Source organism: Vanessa tameamea, chromosome Z (genome assembly GCF_037043105.1).
Source record: "Vanessa tameamea isolate UH-Manoa-2023 chromosome Z, ilVanTame1 primary haplotype, whole genome shotgun sequence".
Classification (NCBI taxonomy): domain Eukaryota; kingdom Metazoa; phylum Arthropoda; class Insecta; order Lepidoptera; family Nymphalidae; genus Vanessa; species Vanessa tameamea.
In genome coordinates, this window is record NC_087341.1 from 15,531,310 (window position 1) to 15,554,098 (window position 22,789).

The following is a 22,789-nucleotide window of genomic DNA, read 5'->3' on the forward strand; positions in this document are numbered from 1 at the left end:
TTGAATGCAAAGAAGAACAAAAAATAACTGTTTAAATATAAGAGTGTTTATGTTATTGAATTTTAAATATCTCATGTGTGTTTCGTTCGTTTAAAATTAGTCTTAATAAACGGGCCTGGTCGAGATATCACATGAAGTTGGACGTGATTTAATTTATTATGATAAATTATTTATTTATTTAATTAATTCTAATTTATTAAAATTATTTAATCATTTAAAAATAAATTATTTATACACCACAAAAAATAATCTTTTGAAGTTAAAAATAATCGTATGTTTGTAAATGAATACGATAAATTGAACACTGAAGTTAAAAGCTTTTAATAAAATGTCCTATTCGAACCGTTCGTATCTTTTTTTACCATTAAATTGTTTTATAGTTTTACTTTTATAGAAATTTGATCTGGGATGTGAACCATGTTGAATTTGGTCAAATCTCCACTAAAAGTTAGTCGCCTGTATAAAATTGCAACGAATCTTATATATTCACAGAGAATCGATTAGTGTTTATTTGGCAAGATCTCTAATCAAATAGCCGAATATTTGATCGTTTTTGGAGCGATTTTATCCAGCCGTGATGTTGTAATGCGCTTAATATTTACCTCCTAATTTGTTAAAGAAAATTAGTTATTTTGTGTTTACGCGATACGCGCGGACTGAAATTCGTAATGTATGATTATGTATTTTATTATGAAATATAAAGTGTTTTGACGAAGGTATTTCGATATTAATCTTTTTAAAGCTTGCGATTAATATCGTATTAAGGACATACTTACAAAGTTATACTAAAATACATTAATTATAAATAACATCGGTGAGATAAAGAATAAAAGCAAATAATACATAAAGTGACTTTGAAGTTTTTAACTTTAAATATATAAAAATATATTGTTATAAGCGCTAACAAGATTTGTTAATTTTCCAAGCATTTATTCAACTTGCAACATTTGTTTGTTCAGATCAAATCTTACAAGTAGAATTGTAATCACTTGCTCTTGTCCTACGGTGTTGTAATTTTAGATGTTGGTTCAATTAAAATCACAGTGTATATTTATGGTAACCATGATCCGCTTCTACACCAAGGTTTGTTTCCAATGCGACTCCTCAACGGACATAGACTAAAATTTTGTATATAAAATCTTGTTTTTAAATTGTTTAATTTTATTGAAGATATATTTTTGGTGATCAATTTTATCAGTTTTGTCAACTATATATATGACGGAGCACTACGCATTATTTGATGTATTAACAACAATAACCCAATCACAAAATACATAATAGATACAGTGTATATAATACATGTACTTTGAAAACGTGTTATTGAGGAAACAATACTGAAGTTTTATATGAAAAGATTTTTTTATTTTTTATAAATTGAAAGCACATTTCTAGGTATTCAAATTAAATATAATGTTATTGCTATTTTAAATTGAAGCAAGTATGATATTAAAAACGGCAAAAACGATATATGAAACAATAAGGAAAATCCTATCCGTCACACAATCCACTCGATCAATCGTTGAAATTTTTTATTTGCATAATATTCTAAAACCGGGTTCATTATTTTCTATATAAAATCCCGCTACCGCGTATAAATTATACTTCATACAACACTTAATCATCCTTCACAAAGCGCTCCGTTTTTGTCGCTTCATATCGAATCCCTCCAGATTTACGATCAACTTAATACGAATACCGTCACTATAATAATACATGCACACTTTAAAATTTAATAATTGATAGTACATTGAACCGAGGTGGCTCAGTGGAAAGAACACGTGGCTTTAAACATACATACCGCGCGTTCAAAACAAATGACGCTGTGTTTTTCATTTGCTTAATTTGTGTCTGTAATGTCCCCGTGTTTGGATATGAATCTAAGCTTTCTCGAAAGGAACCTGTGTGATTATTAAGAGACGCACTGGAGAAGCGTGGTGGAATATGCTACGTGGATACGTATAAGTTGTCCGAAATTTTTACTTATTACTGTTACTTTACTTTTCCTTACTTTTAAATAGTTGCTTCAGTGCTAAGTTCATACGTTTGTAAACGATATCGCTCAGATTCAACTATAATATGATAGGATAAAATTAAAATATAAAGTAAAAAATATTTTAAACAAGAAGTTAAGAATAAAATTTGAAACCTATTTAAAGGAAATAATAGATTTGTTACGTTACGTTAATATCATGGAATATTTATTAATTTCTAATGTACCTACTACAATCGTTTATTACCAAAACTACAAAGATTTGTGTACATATGTTGTGGGAAGCGATCACTAGTGGACAATGAGCTAGTTCATATATGAAGTTTACAAGTATAGCTGGCGTCATAGTGATGCTGTTTTGATACAAACGAAATATAATTTAAAAAAATATGTGCATTAAATTAAGTATTCAATGCTCAAATCTAAAGATAAATAATTAGTACAATATCAATTTTTAAAATATGTTTTTCAAGAAATGTTGTCTTCTTTCGTCCGAAGCCAATCCTAGATATGAATCAGGTCATGCTTACTGTTAAAATGCATTCTCATTGCAACTGAACCGATATATACAATTTTAACGAGGATGAGAAGAAGCAGTTCAAATACTATACAAAGCTCGCAATATTTGACTCAAATAAATAAATAGTACAGGATAAATAAAATTTTATAATGAAATGAGTCTTACACGCAACAAAATTTAACTGAATATAATATAAAGTTTTTTTGTTAACAAATCAATATAAAGATTAACAAAGATTAAAGATTATATTTGAATACATCAAACAGTATTTAGAACCTATCACCACAGCCATCTCGGTAATGATACGTAAGTATATGGTAAATAATTTGTCCGAAAGAAACTATTTGATGTAATAATTATATTTATGGACGTAGGTATATATTTTATTAGTCAATTTCAATAATTACAATCGAAGCGAAGACCAGTTTCGTTCCCATCGGTTCTTCAAAACTTCAGCCTCGACTATCGGAAACATTCTCGAGCGATATAAATATCCCCGGATCACCTCATCGTGTTGACTAAGATGAATGACAAGTGTCTATTGTAATAAAAACATTATATTAAAAATATTATTATTAGAAGCAAATAAAAAAACCGAGAGGAATAATGAAACATCAGAGGTCGCGGTCATTCAAAGTATCTTGACGCGCAGTGAAATATGTGATATTTTCAGCCCTTTACCATCGACGGAGGGTTTTTTTGTGAACTCGAACAAACGCTTTGTATCGTTCTCCATCACTCTATCGAGCACTATTAATATTAGACATCTGTTTGATGAAATATTAATGGGGCAAGATTCCAGAACTAGCGTATAATGCTCGTTGCACCGCAAAGCGATTTATCATTTGATCCGTAACGTCGGAGGCGTTAAATGTTCACTGTTTAAATAAATTAATAAAACTATTTTTCAAACAAGCTTTTTTTCGGCGGCCATTTTGAATAAATAAACAATATTTAGTAGATATACTATATTGTATCGTCCTCGATACCCGAGGTGTGCAAAAGTTTAGATAATACTTTTGTGTGGTTGTGCCTTACAATTAATATGAAACAATTGAACCCCACACATTAACAGACAAAAATAAATATATAAGCTCGTAAAAATATATTGCAATGAGCCTCAATTGCTCGTAACTCAACTACACATTGTTTATATAGACATGGAAAGATCATTTGTGTGATAAAGTGTATATATTTTTTGTTCCTATAAAATAATAATTACGCCTGTGATCGCGTTATAAAAATATATCTTAGTTATATTATGTAATTATTCAAACGATAGCAATAATATGGCATATCATAAAAATGAAACGGAGCCGAGTCTGTAAACTAATAAAATTATTTAATAAGGTAATTTTATAAAAATGTTTTGTATTATATGTTTGTTATATATTGTACAACATTAAGAGAAATCAACTAAACTATACAATCAGACTTCAAATACCTTTTTGCATCGATGACACAGCCCACGGTGGCGGCCCCGGAACCCACGCGGCTAGTATTTTATAAATAGTTATTTAGCGATATGTCGAATTGATCCCGTGGATAAAATACGTGGTCCTTACTTGAACATCGCGGGTTCAAACTCGGGCAAGTATAAAATTTTACGGAAGTTTATTTTATAAAATATCTTGTGCACAATAGTGAATGAAAACTGCGTGATTAAATAAATAGACGAAATATAACGTACTTACACTGGTTGGCTGTGGTGGAAAAAAATACTTGCAGTTTGATATTCAAAAATTACTCTATGCAAATAGTATATAGCAAGTATTTGTATATGCTATCGTATGTATTACACAAAAACATTTAAATACATATGTAGTTCTAAATACTGGTTACTATCAAAAGCGTTTTCATTGTTGTATCAAGCTCAGCAACAATTGATTAGAAATCTTATTCTTATCTTAAATTGCAACGAGAGGCCGTAGGAGAGCGTGGTTCCGTATTTAAAGTATAATATACATTGCTAACGAATCAACCTTTGAAACATATTGGACAAAGCGCGCCCTAAAACAAAATTGATTATAGTTATTGATATAGTTTATTAAGTACTATTTTTGCTCTGAGCTTTTCTATGTTGAACCAAAAACCAATCTAAAATAGGAGATTAGTACAATTCGTATATTTATATAGTTATATTATCGGGTTTAATTTTTTTTTACTTATGTATAGATTCTGCACTGGGTCCAGTATGACATTAACACTTTGGTCCCAAATCAATTTGTTTATTATTTTCATTATTAAGTTTATATTTAAATTTTAAGGCAAAAACAAATACATCTTTATAGTAAATATATTATTTACAGCCAAAATGGATATCTGTACAAACAAAATAATATCACACATCTCGTTTATTATAAGAGATTTTGTAATATGTCTAAGGTAATTAATTAATATCCATTAATTTTGTTAATTCGATGATAAAACTATTGATTAATGAGGACAGTCAACGGTTGTCAAATCGAAGGACTAGTTTTGTCGTAATAATTAATATTAATTTTTTAAATAATATAATACTTCACTATACTTATAACTAAATAAAATCAAGTATCAAGTTTAAAAGATACAAGGTAAATAAATTCCAATGTCTCGTTTAGTATTTTTTAAGTTGTAATTTGACGAACACTGCGTATGTCTTCGATATCAGCATCTTGTGTTCTTTCAAACTTTAATAAAATATTAGCTTATGCGTCTTGGCTGAAAATTCTGACACCTTGGGTTCAAATATTGGGCTCTTCCGTCTAGAGTGTTACACGTGGTTTAGGCAATTGGCAAACCCGTCTGGTACTACCCACTCATCAAATAATCTACCTTTGTTACCAATGTTGGTAGCGCATTGGCGATAGAAGGAATGGTTAATAATAAAAGGCAGTGGTGACCACTTAACTGTCTGCCAAAAACTTAATCATGCAGTGTGTCGTACGCGTGAGCGTGTGTGTGTAACAAGCTACGGTACAAAATTACGAATAGTAACACTTAAATAAAACTATATATATATATATATATATATATCTGACGATTATTTTCCTAACAATGCGCGTCTCTTCAATACAATTCTCACCAATGCTTTCCAAACGTAAAATTAACCTTTCAATTCACGATTCAAACTTTTCGTTCGCTTACTCGAACAACTGAATTATTGGAGTTTGTCACAAATACATTACGACTTTTTACATAAACAAGGCGCCCGACCTATACATAACTAGGTAGTACCAATAAAATGTTTACTCAAAATAATTCCTACCATTTATAATTGTAGTCATGACTAAGTCTAAGTTAATTTAGTAAACACTAAACTAAAACTAAAACTACAAGTTCTAATGAATACGGAAATATAACCGACTCAGATGGAAATGCCAGTCTCGTTAGTGTTTTACAATAATTACAACCATGTCACATTTCGTATTCGGACATTTCGATTTTACTTAAAAGTATCCGATAGTTACGTTTATGAAAACGACAAAGTACCATTGCGTGCAATACAAAATGATTGTCATACTAGTTGAAGTTAAGGACCTGGAAATTTTAATTAAAGCTATTTTCCTTTGTTGCAATTATATGCGAACTGTAAACTATATTCTAGCATGTCCAATTCGGGTCACGGCTCCTATCCTCAAGCGAGACTAACCTGCGCGGGATGTTTTTCATGGGGTGTATAAATATTTATTATAACATGGGTAGGCAAACAGATAGATAGGCCACCTTATGGTAAGTGGTCACCACTGCTCATATACATTGAAACCGTTAATAATTTAACTATCTTGGGAACTGAGACGTTATGTCCCTTGTGGCTGTATTTACACTGGCTCACTCGTCCTTCAAGCCGAAACACAATAATACTAACTTTTGCTGATTGCGGTACCTACCACTTGGTGCTTAAAACACCCCCCACCAAGTATATAGACAATGTCAACAAACTATGAGCCGTTATTGAGTACTTAATGACAGAAGAAATGAATAATTATTTATCAGCCCGATCCGGAAATTGAACTTATGACCTAGTGATCTACAGCTTTGTAAGCTAGTCAGTACACTAACGAGGCATTTATTACTATTTAAAGTGACTTTGTAAATAGCTACATAGACTATAATTAGACAACATCATGTAAATAAGTTCCAAAAACACTATATACCCAGGCGATGTTTATATCGATAATTTAATTGTTACAATCTTTTTAACACTACTGATGCGTTTGTATTTTATAGCAATGTTAGTTACAAACCACCCTCGAACTTGTCGGATTGAAATTGTAATATTTGAAATATCGTGGTTATTAAAATGTTGTATAAACATTTGAAGCAAGCTCACTTTGAAATATTAGTGAGATGATAGGTATAATGTATTTTGAGCAGATAACGAACTCTCACCGCGGTTAAACATTTTAGCTGTTATTGTTCTCTCTAATACCCGACGAAAACATAAAGTATCTGGTACAAGTTTAACGGTAGAATTCTAACTAAATGTTTCAAGATAATAAAGTAATATGAACCCAACTTACTCAATCGCATACTTAAATGTTAAACCCTTTCGTAACTGCATCGTAATCGATTAAAAAATGACAACGAAATGATAATTCCCTAAGGATCTCTAACACGGAACATCCGCGTCATCGTTGCACAATGCCGCTCAGCCTTCTTTGTTTATTCAATAAACAGCGATCCTCCCGTCTGTCCGTCCGAACGTCCCTTGTCAACTCTTTCTATAACATTTTCAAAGCACTCCGGTAGCTATGGGTCGGAATAAAAAACGTTGGTATTTTAACCTTAAATTAAATATATTGGATATGACAACTCTATTTGTTTAAGCTATAAACGCTCTCTAGATGTTCAAAGTGAACTTCAACATCATCTTGTGACGAGTAACAGCTTTGATTTTATAGTTATCTGTGGCGACCTAATCAATATGCTCACGGCATTTAGTTTAGAAACGTTTACTATTCGTAAATATATATATATGGAAAATAAAGATAATTTATAAATTATTCTAAGTAGCAACTCAATATATTTTGCAATTGAAATAAATTACCGCAATAAAATGTCGTTTTTTAAATAATGTTTTCCTATTGAACTCGTTTTTAGAAATCATCATCTCATCTCAACGAATTATCCATTACATATGAGACACGATACTCTACTAAACTTGTAAAAGCATTGAGGCTAAATACAATATCAGAACATTTATTACTCAGGTTAGTACCTTATTGTTTTAATTGGCATCACAATTGTTTTTCGTTTTTCTTGTTTTATTAGTATAAAATTATTTATTACTGGGCGAGTATATTAATAATGTAAATATCATTTATACGTGTGAAGACAAAATATTCGATACGTCTATGTAAATATGTCATGGAGGATGGATCTAGGTATGTGTGCGTAAAACTATTACCTCGTTAATTTAATTTACAAATCGATCTATTCACTATAATTTATCAAGTCCGGGATAAAGGAAATTCGTAGATATTTATTTACAAATTGTTCAAGTAATCATCGACCGCCTTATATTAGCACTAGACCTAGTGAAGGCTTAAATCATAAAAATCGGTAACTTAGTTACTAATAAATTCGCATACTTACAAATAAGTACACTTCGGTATTAAGTCGGTTAAAAAGATGACACACGACTGGTATCTTTGTAAAAACCATTAACCTTTTAAAATTATCAAGCTAGCCTTTATTCTGACAGTCGATGTCAGATGTCGATGGTCAGTTGCAAATAAAAACACAATACATTTTCATCGTGTCGGTAAACCTTTAGTTCAGTTACGCATTCTATTTGGAACTGTGCGTGTGTTTACAATAAATGTAATGGACTATGGCGTTCTTCCTCATTTGTATTTTTTATCTATAATCTATCAAATAACATACGTTTGTTAGTTAAACCAAATTGCAGGATCTACCAGTCCTATTTAAATTTGATGCATCATATATTAGTGATATTTCGATATGTTTATTCAGAATGCTTATAGACTATTAAAATGGTACGACCAACGGGGACGAAGTAGGTAGTATCGTATGATACGGGTAAAACCTCATGGATCAGCTCGTATATTATTTATACATAAACAACGCACAACTTAAACTTATACTATAGAAATATTTGAAAATAGAACTTCGTTTGCTTTAGATAAGTCACTGCAAAAATATATTTTCATTGTGAGAGCGCTGCAGTCCATTAATCTTAAGTTTGATCCAAACCCAGCCCAATATACATTTGTAATTTTATAGGTTTCTGGAATTAAGGCAATTACATCTCTGAAAACGCACAAAATAATATTTTATTTTTCGCGGAGAAATCCGATACCGTAGTACTTTTATATAATTTAAGCCTAGGGCAGAGTATAAGTATTTAGACCCTTAACCCCTATAAAAGGGTACACATAGATATTTAAATATTGGTTTATTTACTTACTCAAGTGGGTACTCTATTCAAGTAGCCCCTTTACACCGCTTTTGAATAGTAATTTTCCAAATTGTCACAAATAAAGCGGTCCTTATTAGTAGAATTCACACCGAACCGTTGTTAGTTGATCTAGGCTATCAAAGGTACTGGTGGTTAGGCTTACCCCGGTAAATATTACCCTCGCATCAACCACCAATCATCAATATTTAATCTTGCTGCGTCGGAATGAGTGAGAGTGAGTCAGTGTAATTACAGACACAAGGGACAGAACGTCTTCTCATTAGCCATGGTTGTCGGCGCATTAAAGAGGTTAGCACTAATTGTTATTGACACTATTATTCTATGAGCCTCCAATCTCGTCGATCTAGTGGCTTGATATGAGGCCACAGATCCCGAGGTTATGGGTTTGAAACCCAGGTCACGATAAAAAGTTATTGGTTTTTTCTGACGAAAAATTCTCAGTAACAGCCCGAAGTCTCGAAGTTGGAAATGTATACACTCCCGTGCCTTGGAAAGCACGTAAAGTCATTGGTCCTACGCCTGAACTCTTCCGGTCGTGTCCGAATCGCCAGCCCATGTGATTTTCATGGCATTCCGTGTATAGTTTACCCTATAATATGTCCTACGTAGTTACTTGGCCTCCTTTGAGATTGGACGCCGTGACATAAATTGGCCGGACGACATCGCATGGGCGACTGTCATCATTTATCAACAGGGCTACTTCTTGAAATTTTGCCCAAAATATACAACGATCGACGTCACCGATGCAAACTATGCCGATGAATACAGTAAAACGAATTGACACGAGTCTGGCGCCGCGACGATATTTAAACAACGGAAATATCGCAGTCTTACTCCGCTTCTAATATTTATGTATTACTCGAATTTATATTAAAAAGTTGATCTCATTTAATAATTTAAATTAATCGCTACAAGGCACGAACCAGCGCCTGCGCACGTAATTTGTTGTTAATTACTTTTATATGTTAATGTGTTATTTACAATATACGTTTTTACCGCTAGGGTTTCTATTATTAATATAGTACGACGCAGTTCTAGAAAGCATACACGTACGTGTGAATATGTTTTTAAGCAGAATACGTCTCGAGTTTTTTATATTTCAATTAAACATTTCGAGCAAAAGCTGTTGGTTCACATAAATATACATTCTACGAGGAGTTTCGTGTTTACATGCAAATATTATAAAAAGTAATATTTATTATGAAGTTTATTTTAAATTCATTTGTTTTCAAGTCAAAATGTAAATATTTCAATTAGTGTACGAATAAAAATAAGCAATTATTTTTGAATTTAGATCTGAAATTATAAGATATTATTATTGCTCTGTTTAAAGGCTTTGTTTAAGACGTCTATATGTTACATTTACGCTAGTCCACGCCTTTTAGCATATAGGTACTTTAGTACCTAAATATTGCCTGTACAGGAGTTGTAATCTACATTATCTCTAGTAACATACGAGTAGTAGATGTGATTTTATAATATTGACGGGTCTCCTTATTTCGAGACGCAACGCCGTATGGGTTTGATTCAGATAGTTTATTAATCTCAGTCAAAATTTTCGCAATGAACATTATATTTATATATTAAATAATAAATTTATAAAGTGCAAAAATTAATCTAGTGAAATATATAAGTAATGAAGTAATGGCGGTGATTTGCTTAAGACGTTTGTTTCATTAAAGTTATTTCGAGGGCTTGTTATCTAATCGTTTTTGTTTTTATTTCACTGAACAAGAGTCTCGTACAAATGTTCTTTTAGCTGCAAAGACAACACGCTGTATCTCATTTACCGACTGTGGCTATAACCAAATTTTACTGTTAATGCCCTTGCTCCTCGGTGATTAAATTGATTATTGCAACGACTCACAACTAACGAGATTTGATTTAATTTATATCGGTTTCTTGAATTAATATACCTATAAGTTTTAAATATATCAATTATTTTTTTCGACAATGTTCTTGCACGATATTTAATTAAAGAACATCGTAATATCGAATTTTGTGCAGGAGGTATGTTTTGTAGGCTCTATAACGTGAGGTGATAGGTATTCAGGTATGCCTTCTGCTTGCTTAAATTCCTTGTCTATATGAAACATTCCTCACAGAACCGGGTGGGCTGAGGTCATCCTGGCACTTACAGCGTCTGACCCGTCAAACGAACGAGACATTCGCACGGGCTTTGAAGATACGTGATACATTCCTACCATTAATATCCGCATTGAGCCGGTGGCAGCGCCACAGGGCTCCGCTCGCCCGCTTTAAATAACATATTAGCCTATAAAGCCGCCGCCGCCATATTTCTCGATGCATCGAATAAGTTTTTCGGTAAAACGGAACGTAACGAATTGCCGCCGACGCCGACGACAGCCGACTCGGGCGACGATATATCGCACGCACCCAATTCTAATTTAATCGGATTTGATGTAACGCGGATCATATCGACTGCTATTTATTGTACGGGTGATGTAACAACACAAATAGACTGCCTTTTTATTATTATTTATTTGTTTATTTGGTGATCTTACTTTTTAACTTCAATACAATATCAGCCAAGGATATCATATATACGACCAAAACAGGATTGACTACACTATTTATCTAAATGAACCGCACTACAATAAAATATTAGGTATTCTATTAATCTAGCTACCCATCCAAATTAGCACGGGTAATAGGTATATTGTTCACATCCCATATCGAGCGAATAATATGTTACTGGGCTGTTATGCCAAGGCATTCTTAGTAGCAGTACGGTGCTAGCAGTAAGATGGCAGTACTTACAACGAAGCTCAGATACTTAAACACTACGGTATATTATAGGCTTCGTGTCCTGAGGCTGAAGTGTCCGAAATCGGATAGGCTATATGAGCTAGGTAGTAGACCGAGGCGTACCGAGGCGTGAGATACTACATTAAAACCGTTAAATATTATCTCCTACAAATATTTCTTGCGAAAGTGCTTAGGTTCTGTAATCGTTTGAAAAGAATATTAAGTAGTTTATTTTAATCACAGTCCCTTACTGGTTGTGATTTACATATCGGACCTCTGGAATTACATTGAAGTGTCTGTCTCAAAAATGTTTGTGCATCGTTCGAGACTTGGTCGCGTGATTTCTTAGTCTATGTCTAAAATAAAAAGTTTTTTTTTTACGTTATATTTATAAAGTTTTGCGATATTTGAAGATACATAGCGTTATCTCTCTTTCAGTTATTAGTAATTTATTATTCGAAAAAAGAAGACGACGCCGTTATTACGATGCGCGAGTACATGTGTGTGTTTTCTTAATAATTGTCAATTTGACATTTTAATAATGGAAGAGACTTTTATTATTATTTTCAAAATATTTCTACTTTCTACCTTTTCTCTAGCTCTTTCTAGCTCCAAAAATAAGATACACCGAGTTAGTTTGATATTTATTTACAAAATTGTCACGATGAATGAATACAGTTTTAGTACTCGGTAGTCGGGCTTTGTGCAAGCCCGTCTGGGTAGATAACACCCACTCATCAGATATTCTACCGCCAAACAGCGTTACTCAGTATTGTTGTGTTCCCGTTTGAAGGGTGAGTGAGCCAGTGTTACTACAGGCACAAGGGACATAGCATCTTAGTTTCCAAAGTTTGTGGCGCATTGGTGATGTAAGGAATGGTTAATATTTCTTATAGCGCCATTGTCTATGGGCCGTTTTGACTACTTACCAAATGGGCCACCTTTTGCTTGTCCGCCTATAAATAGTCCTGTACTGTAATAACATCATGTATGCAGCAAATAAAAACATCGTTGTATAATTTTTGATATCATCTTTATTGAAAATAACCGTTGAAATAAAAAAGTATGTTAATTCAGTAACTTTAGTAAAAAAGGTGATTCATTAAATTGGTGTCAATAAACGGCTCATTAATGACTTGCGATCTGACCCTCGTTGATACAAAGAAGGTTCTATATCGAGACATTGGTTTTGAATATACTTATATAAATAATAAGTATTATATGATCGGCATTACACCTAAAATTTAAGTAGGTATCTTAATATTTTAATACTTAATATATTAATATTGCTAATACTTTTAAGCGCACGTTCTGAGTTTTTCATTTTGACAACTGGGCAATAACTGAATTAAAAAAAATGGTTATAAACAGAAAATGATAAAATAATTTGTTTAAGTCTTATTTAAACAAAATACATTTGTTTAAACAAGACTTAAGGTAATTTTTCTTTCACGTACCTGAGTTATTAAGAAGTTATAATAAGTCATTTATTATAACAATAAACTGTTTATGGACTTCGAATAAAAACAATAAACTTAAGACTAATAAGTAATCATTAATTAATAAATTGTCTCGGTGGAAAGAGCTCTAATAAACTATCACTGAGTTACAGAATGTGAATAAAACGTTCGTTCAAACATTGTAAGTTCAATCTTATTGCTAATTGAAGCTTCAATAGTATTCCGCTTATTATTTATACTTGTTTAATAATATAGGTAGACGAGAAAACGCCCCACTTGACGGTAAGTGGTCACCACCGCTCAAAGACTCTGGTGCTCGCTAAGGATTTATACTAAGTATTGCTTGTAGAATAAATAATGAATGTGTGGTACCAACAGAGTGCATGCACACTACCACAGAGTTAAATTATCCTGTCGAACCTATAATATCACCCCATCCCAAAATGCCTAAATTATAGATAAAACCTATAATTTGGTTACATAGTTGACTCAGAGGTCAGTAAATTGGATTATTTTAGAATAAATCACGTAGGTAATTATTCAAAGATAATTTTGATATTAGGGCAGAAAAAAAGGTCAATCATAAAGATACAGTAAACACGTTGTATAAATCGAAATCGGTCATAAAAGGACAGATTTGTTTAAGTTTTATTATTACAATACAAAGAACATAAAATAACTAGTACCTAATAATTAACAATTAATTTAAGAAACAGATGAGCCTTGCGGATAAGTATAAACATGTCTATACGCGGCTAATCGGGAGTATATTATAATATCAATTTAATTATACCAGCAAAACTATAACAACTGAAAAAATAAGTTTAATAAGTAATATTCGACTACGGAACAATCGCGTTTAGAAAAGTAAGTACGAAACAAGAATATATTCTTGTTCAAAAATCATAATCAAAACATACTTTATTCGAGTAGGCTTTTGCAAAAACATTTGAATCGTAATTTAGCAAAATTTAGAAAATGTAAAGCTACCACCGATTCGGATTGTAGATTCTTCCGAGATCAACCGAATGTAGTATACGGTCTTTCCAAAATTCAAAATACAAATTTATATCAATTAAATTTAAATATATATAATATTAACTGCCTCAAAGTCATCAGGTACGCCGTTCGTTTCTAATCATCTTTATAATCTTGTGTTGAGATTTTTTTAAGAAACTATTATTTACCAACTATCCTAATTATTTTTAACCACAAATACACAACCAACTTATATACCTATTACAATGAAATACATTGATAAAGAAATATTTAGAAGACAATAGCGATCGATCGCCATCTTGACTTAACAATCTTACTTAACTTTTAGGGTATTATTTAACAAACCTTATGTGTTCAAATATGCACTATATAAACTTAGTGTGATGTCACCTGTATGACTTGTATAATTATTTTAATGAATCATTTGTCAAATTATGATATGCGAGAACAGAATATGAGCGTAAATTTGTTTTTCAAATCCGACTGGTAAAAATAAATCAAATTGAATTACGAAAATTACTTAAAAAATTTAATATTTTACCTATAAAATAGTACTGTCACGTGGATTCTTAGAAGTATAAGTGGTATTAATAGAAATACGTATAAAAATCGTCTAAAAGTTTTTATATTTAAAGGGGGATTCTTATCATTTTATATAGTATCGAAATGATAAGAATCAATATGTTTATACGATTTTTTATAAAAATATAAGCTAAATATTTTTTTTTTTTATCAGTCAATAGTTTTTTATACGTTTTGTTAAAATATCTGACATACCTAATGTAATTATTTTGAAATATGGCGGTATTTATTAAATACAATTTATTAGAATTTAATAGGACTAATTTGTCAACATCTGATTATCGCTATGATATATTAAGAGATATATATATACATAGAGTATATCAATATATTTTCATTTTATAAGTAACCAATATGAAAATTTTTCTTAAATCTAAATTCATTGATTTTTTTCTGATCTAGTATTTTCTATTTTAATTTAAGATTAGAAAACAACCAACCCGCCTGCGAATTTACATATATGAAATGCATTTTTTAAAATCAAAGTTAATGTCCAAAACCTTTATTCAATATAGAAATGATACAGTTGCTTATTGATAGTCAAAAATCTACCTGCGGTTCGGAAACAAACACCTCGGGCCTGAGAGGAATCAGCGAAAGACGAAAGTATTTCACAATTATTGTTTTCATACAATAACAATAAATAAATGTTTTGGTTATTTGAAACACCCTGGAGGCGATCATCTCATTCCCAAAGTGTGCAGTGAACTAAGGTCACCGAATAAAGCTTTAACAAGTCCAGTTCAATGTCTGGATTCGATGATGAGTGATACCCGCCGGCTTTGATAGTTGTGACTCAAACTATAAAAACAATTTTAATTATGTTTAAGGTAAATTAAAAAACAGTATATGTTCTACAGACCGTATTGATTAGAGTACGGTAATTTTCTAGAAGAACAAACTCGATACTCATCGCAGAACACGATTATGAAAAATCAGAAAGCGATAGGTATGCGATATTTACTATATTTACACAAGTTAGATACGACTTGAGTTCTAAGGTAGATATTAAAACAATTGCTATGAATTTATTTGTTCAACGCCACGCATGAACAATTCTACCATTTTTCTTGAAACTTGTGGTTAAGCTTAAGAGTAGAGTAAAGAATATATATATATACCTATATATTGATGATTACTACAGTATGTGATTAATTAAAAAGAGTACTTAATTACTGAGATCCTCAGCGGTTCTTCTCTGTATAAAGAGTGTTTCGAAATTAAATTATCTTGTAAAACGATAATAAAAAAGGGTCTTAAGAGCCTACTTGAATACGGTACATAAAATTAGGACTCTATAATAAGATACACAGGGAGGCCGTGCGCATAAGCTAGTTTATAATATAAGTAAGATAAAGATTACAATTTATGTACAGGGTTATAGGTAATTCGACGTATTCCCGTTAGGAGGTGATAGGGGTGACTATTTGCGATAATTTTAACCCCCATATGCATCATGCAAAAGTGAACCATTTATGAGTTTTATAGATTTTTTCGTCTCGCATTTTTAAATTTGGACCGATAATTATTGTTTAAATATTGAAAAAATATCCAGTGTTTAATCGTTTTTATAAATCAGAAGAAAAAAGTAGATTTTAATCGAAACTGTTTTTTAAATAAATTTTTGTAGTTGCAATTTTGACTTATTTTGAAAAAATCTAAAAAACGTGATAACTCAAAAATGGTTCACTTTTGCATTATGCATATGGGGGTTAAAATTATCGCAAATAGTCACCCCTATCACCTCATAACGGGAATACGTCAAATTACCTATAACCCTGTATATTTGTACCAAAAAAAAATCATGCAGATTTACGTTAATCTGTGTATTACAACCGTATGTTCATTGGTATTACCATATTCGTTTTATACTAATATTTGAATGCAAACAATCTTAGAAGTTACCAGATCGATTTGAAAGAATATTTTTCATTGTGTTTATTACAGATTAAAAGTCATGGATCATAGGACCAAAGCAGCAATCGTAAACGTAAATTAATCAAATAAAACGTATTTATTCAAGTAAACTTTACAATAGAACATTCTTGATTTGTCAATATTTTAACTCAAGTAAGAAAGTGCAAGAAACTTGCACCGTATAATAATTATTTTTTAGTCTTACATAGGAAGCCGTGCAATTTTATACAAAGTTTATTATTTTAATATCGTTGGTTAGTACTGTCTTATTGACTTAGTTAAATAATATTAGTTATATTTTGAGGTATTTTATTACATATATATATAGCGGAAAGCAGGGGTTACAAATTTGTTTTTATTTCTAGTATTATTATTATATAAGTATATCAGCTTTTGTGGAATGTATATTAATCCGTACGAATATGATATTATCATAAACATACTGTGACGTAGCCGCAACTTACTATTATCTACTTTAAATTTTCATCTAGGCTTTGATGTCCTGGAACTAAGTTTATAAATAGTTCGAAATAATCTGGTATGTTATACAGGTACAGCTATACTGATATTTAGTTCATGAGATACGTCCTTATCGTGTGTATGACATAGATATATATTTGTTTAATAAAAATACGACCGTTTTCGATGATATTGATCGCGCTTAAAGCGCATTTCTATCGTTTATAGGAATTTTCCATGAAAGGGATTTTTAGTCGAGAAATTCTTTTTAGCGGCCCCGAGTCAAGGATTTCTCAGTGAGCTTTGGAAATCAATAAAAACTCTTTGTTTGCTTGAATCAATTTTAGTGCTATAGTATTTGCTATACTATCGGAGAGTAGGGCAAAAGAGAATTCACTTGTGTGCGCACACGTGCATTAAATTATGACCTAAATTGGCGCCATGGCTGATGATCCGATGAAGGTCAGGACACCTTCGTCTTCATGACCATAAAAATATTATCAATTCTTTTAAATTCATTTTAGCGTAACGTTGATCGCATTAAATAACTGTTTTATATACCTATATTTAAAACCGATGTCTCGATTTAATACTTCTTGGTATGCATAAGGGTTATATCTCCGGACAGTAATACCTCGTTTATTGGCACCAGTTTAACGGCTCACATTTTTTAACTAAAATATATTGAAACAGTGTACGTTTTCATTTTGACGGTTATATTTAATAAAAATGACATTGAGTTGGATTTACGTTACTTTAATATGAGTAAAATTAACTAACCACTTCAATTTTCGGCGGTCAATAATAGTCGATACTATATTTTTTCTAAAGGTATCTATTACGTAATATCTTCAACGCGAATCAGTGAATCAATAAAAATTCTGTTATTATTAGATTGTTGCTGTTAAATTTGTAACGTATGTTTTCAAATAGGTTTCCGTGGAAAACACACACACATAGCACGTTTTATAAATGTGTATTATGCTAAGTAGTCATTTCACAACTTTGTACCCGCGGTAGGACTCTTCACGTCACGTAGTACCGCCCATTCGTCAGCTATTCAAAATTACTCAATTTGTATTTCGGTTTCAAGGAAGAGCTCTTGTAGTTACAGTCACGAAGAACATACGTTTTCAAAACTCTGCTTTATAAATGACGAAAGTGATTACATACCATCCGGACCAAATTCAAATCGCACTTCAATAAGATAAATACTTCACAAGTCAATTAGTTAAAACAAAATAAATTCATTCAAATCACATAACGTCAGTTTCTATATAATAAATATTTTTATTTATTATAATAGACAGAAGTAAACAAAAAAAAAAAAAAGCGAAATTATTTTAAAATTGTTATTTTATTCACAATCAGTTTCACTGATTGCATATTTGCATGATTGATTTTAAATACATATATTTGTTATTATACGCTCATATATACTTATATATGTATATTAATTTAATAGCTATTTACTTCTTAAAAACACTTGTGACTTAACCTGAAGTTAAACATGTATCTGAGGTGAGCTTAAATCGTTTTACCGTCGGTCTTTCTTTCTAGTATAACTGCTTAATAACGTTGTTTCCATTAAACATTCTATGGTACAGAGCCTTATCTGTACCATAGAATATGGTATAAAACAGTTAAATAGATTAACACGACGAACTGAATAATCTTAACGTAATGTTTCATAGAAAAAACAGTTTCAATATCCTTAATTGATATATGTATTGATTTTATTGTTTCTTCAAATACTTACATTATTATTTTTTTAATTAAATAGGCCTAGACTTAATCGTAACAGGCGCGTTTATTCGTCGTAATTACACAATTCAAATATAAAAAAAGGTTTTATTGATTTTTTTAAGAAATTACAAGCCGCTTAAAGTTTATGTAAGTCAATGTCATAAAGATCATTTAAATATTTCTAATTTAATGATAGCGATTTATTTTTTTATTAGCATCAAATGTACCAAGCAGGACTTCCACGTTCAAAATAATTGGTAATATATTTACGAAATTACTGGTATTTTATTTAATTTATATTTTTACGACTAATAAAATTATGGGTTCTTAATTCATTTTAATCTTTAATAAAGGAGTATGTTTATTAGTAGACTTTTAAATTAAGACTAGGATATAGAACCGTTTCCAACTGTAAGTGTGATATACTTACAGACAGACAATTATTTAAGAAATAATTAACAAATTGTGACATATTTATATTATTTCGACATCGCTGCGTCACCTAATAAATTATTTAATGTAGTATTACTTTAGCCACTAGGTCTCAACCATATTAAAAATATATTATTATTTTTGATCCAATAAATGCTTACATAAACTTAAATCCCTAACAGCGCATTAAGAGAACACCTTACCTTCATATTGTGGCGAATCCTCTGTATTCACAAAATAAAACTTATTACCAAACATATACGTAATCCCGTCATTCAACTGTCAAAACCCGACCATTGGAAACACAACGCGTACGACACAACGGTACATTAACGACCGTTCACCTCACTTGGTACGAATCAACTAAGTTTAGTTTAACAGTAGACGAGGCGGTGCCAAGTACGAAACCCTCAATTTACAACCGTGCCATTGGTCCGAGTATACAAGGCGTGGTCTTGTGGACCTCGCCTATGGAAATTGTACTAAAAGTAACTTGTATTATAACTACTTGTACGTTTAAAGCGATCCGTTTCCTATATCGGATTTCGATTCGTGACACTGAATTACTTAATGTTTGTATGAAGACCGGTCATATGCAGAGCAGATGTACCTATTCGGAATAACTGATTTTATTGATACGTGTCTACGTAAATTAAGATAAAAGTTAATACGGAAAATGTTAAAATAATATATTTATTATTTATTTCTTTATACTATAACACAAGAAAGCGAAGAAGCAAGAAAAGTGAACAAGAAAGTACTGCACACTATGTGTTTTTGTGATAAGGTTTCGATATTTCGAAAAAAAATTTAATCAACTCATTTATCGGGACAGATAATATTTATAAAATGGTGATTTTTAATAGGGCTCTACGTTTAAATCCGAAGCCGTATAATAAAAATTAACAAGAAGATAATTATCTTGCATTGCATTTTATATATACCAATGTAGGTAGGTTACCTACCGTTACCTACCGATGAAATACGTGTTCTGTTTTTTATAATAATTAACCTTTTCTTATTATTAGTTATGGAACGACACTAGAGGTAAGGAGAACCGTTCTTTATATGAAAAGTGTTCATCATAATGTGTCAGCTTAGGGTGGCGTTACAGAAGCAGCTGGCTAAATCTCAAGGCTGTTATATTACCTATATGATGTTATGTCATATTTACTAAATTATTTAAAACTACGTAAATAGTTTAGTTTTTGTATACCGGACTGTTATTAATTAGGTACACAATTAGGTACGTACACTAGTCACCGAAAATATTTAAATAAAAATTCAACATAGGTACATTCAAAACATCATATTTTCGAACTGTTATTTGCTGCTCACAGCTGGAGACTCTTCTAAAGTCCCTCATGTAGGACGGTTCTTCTAATCTAACCAAATCAAATCAAATCAATTTTATTCAAGTAAACTTCACAACGAAGCGTTTTTGAATCGTCGAAATTAAAAAACTACCACCGTTTCGGAAAGCAGCCTCCAGCGAGAAGAAACGGCAAGAAACTCGCATAGTTGCTCTTTTCAAATAAACAGATTTACAATGCTGTTTTTTTTACAAAAATTAGTGTTCTGTGATGGAACCCGAGCCTAAATCCAGGCGTTTTTATCTAAAAAGTACTCTTTTAATTAACAATAAGACTTATTTATTAATTTAGTCTTAATAAACTTTTTAAATTTCGTAAATGGTAAATTGGTTACATTTCCCGGTATCTTATTATATATGCGTATACTATTGCCCAAAAACGTTCTCTGTACATACGGTACAGAGAACGTTTTTATTAATACAAGAAATAAGAATAAACGGAAACTAGGGGTTACCAGTTTATTCTTATTTCTTGTATTAATAGTATGTAGATCAGCTTTTATGGAATACTTTTGTATATTCTTCTGTATAAACATTATATTATCATAAATATATTGTGAAGCAGCCGTTAATACACCTATTTCTTTAAATTTTTCGCGTAATAATGTCCTAGAGCTAATATTATAAATAGTTCGGATAGCTCTTTTCTGCAGAATAAGTTAGCCCAAGGCCCCATAAACTTACGGTCCGGCGCTGCTGACATCCAATAATCATAGAAGTTCCTGATTAAAGCAGAGCGGATTGTGGTTTTTATTTTATACCGATAATAACGGCAATGGCTTCGCTCCTCCACGTTCGAGATGTGCAATTGTTTTTTATTCAATAGACAGCCACGTCTTTCTTCTGATAGAACATAATACCTAGTACAAGTTCACTTAGAATATGTCATATTAAGTACATTATTTATATTGCCTTTTGAATGTTTTGTTACAATATTAACTGGTCTGATTATTTAGTTAGTAAAGCTGAGCTCTAGTTACAATTAGATTTTAAACTTATTTGATGTGTTAATTGTCAAAATTAAATTATTAAGAATTATTGTAAACTCTTGGAATTCACATTTAATAATATCCGGTTTAATAATTGACGGTTTGTTTGTTGTAGGTTAATTTTGCGCGAGTAAAGCACAGGTTCATCTAGTTAGTTGGTAATGTCTGGCAACTGTTACAATTCTACTACTTCTTTTCACTGAACGCTATCTTGGTGGTAGGGCTTTGTGCATGCCCGTCTGGGTAGGTACCACCTACTCATCAGATATTCTACCGCCAAACAGCAGTACTCAGTATTGTTGTGTTCCGGTTTGAAGGGTGAGTGAGCCAGTGTAACTACAGGCACAAGGGACATAACATCTTAGTTCCCAAGGTTGGTGGCGCATTGGTGATGTAAGGAATGGTTAATATTTCTTACAGCGCCATTGTCTATGGGCGGTGGTGACCACTTACCATCAGGTGGCCCATTTGCTCGTCCGCCTAGCGATAACATAAAAAAAACCAAAAATTTAATAATAATAAACAAAAATACACTAATTTTAACGATAGGTCGGGTTGTACAGAACGCAAAGTGCGTTAGTCCGACTCGCAATTACTTAGTCGGTTTTTATAATATCCCCCTGTACCTGTTCCCTCAGACTCAAGCTTCGATCCACGAGTTCGGAGCAGTAGGTACCGTTTAACGCGGTCCAAGTCGCGCGAAGCCACTAATTGTTTATAAATGCATTTTTAAAATAGAATGTCAGGTACATATGAATGTATCGACATAGGTAGTGTTTATGAGAATAATTACCAAAAAAAATTTTTTTTATATTAACGTACGAACAATAACACCCAAGTGAGTATATAAACATAGGTCTACATAAATAAAATCTCTCACTTAAATTTCTACATTAAATTCATTTTCATAATAAAAAAATATGGTCCCAATTTTCAATAACGAAACTAAATAATTTTGTTTAAAGATCTGAGATTAAATCATACCTTTAATTTTTATAAGAGTTTACGACTATGGATGTTCCATGGTAGATCGATTAATGAGTTCTATAAAGACGTATTCGATTTTATTATATCGTTTTCGAATAGAAGAAATAGGACGAATTTAAAGTAAATAGTGGATAAGACTTAGG

The 22,789-nt window shown here is 31.5% G+C and overlaps 1 protein-coding gene across 1 annotated transcript in view; it reads right to left on the reverse strand.

Annotated features, from left to right (window-relative positions):
- The window catches only part of LOC113404140 (LIM/homeobox protein Awh), a 49,556-nt gene extending 29,915 nt beyond the window's left edge, over nt 1–19,641 (reverse strand). The window contains exon 1 of the mRNA XM_026644920.2: nt 19,502–19,641. Within this exon, the coding sequence (XP_026500705.1) occupies nt 19,502–19,507 (6 nt within the window). The 5' untranslated portion in view covers nt 19,508–19,641. The remainder of the gene's footprint in view (nt 1–19,501) is intronic.
- Nucleotides 19,642–22,789: the final 3,148 nt, after the last annotated feature.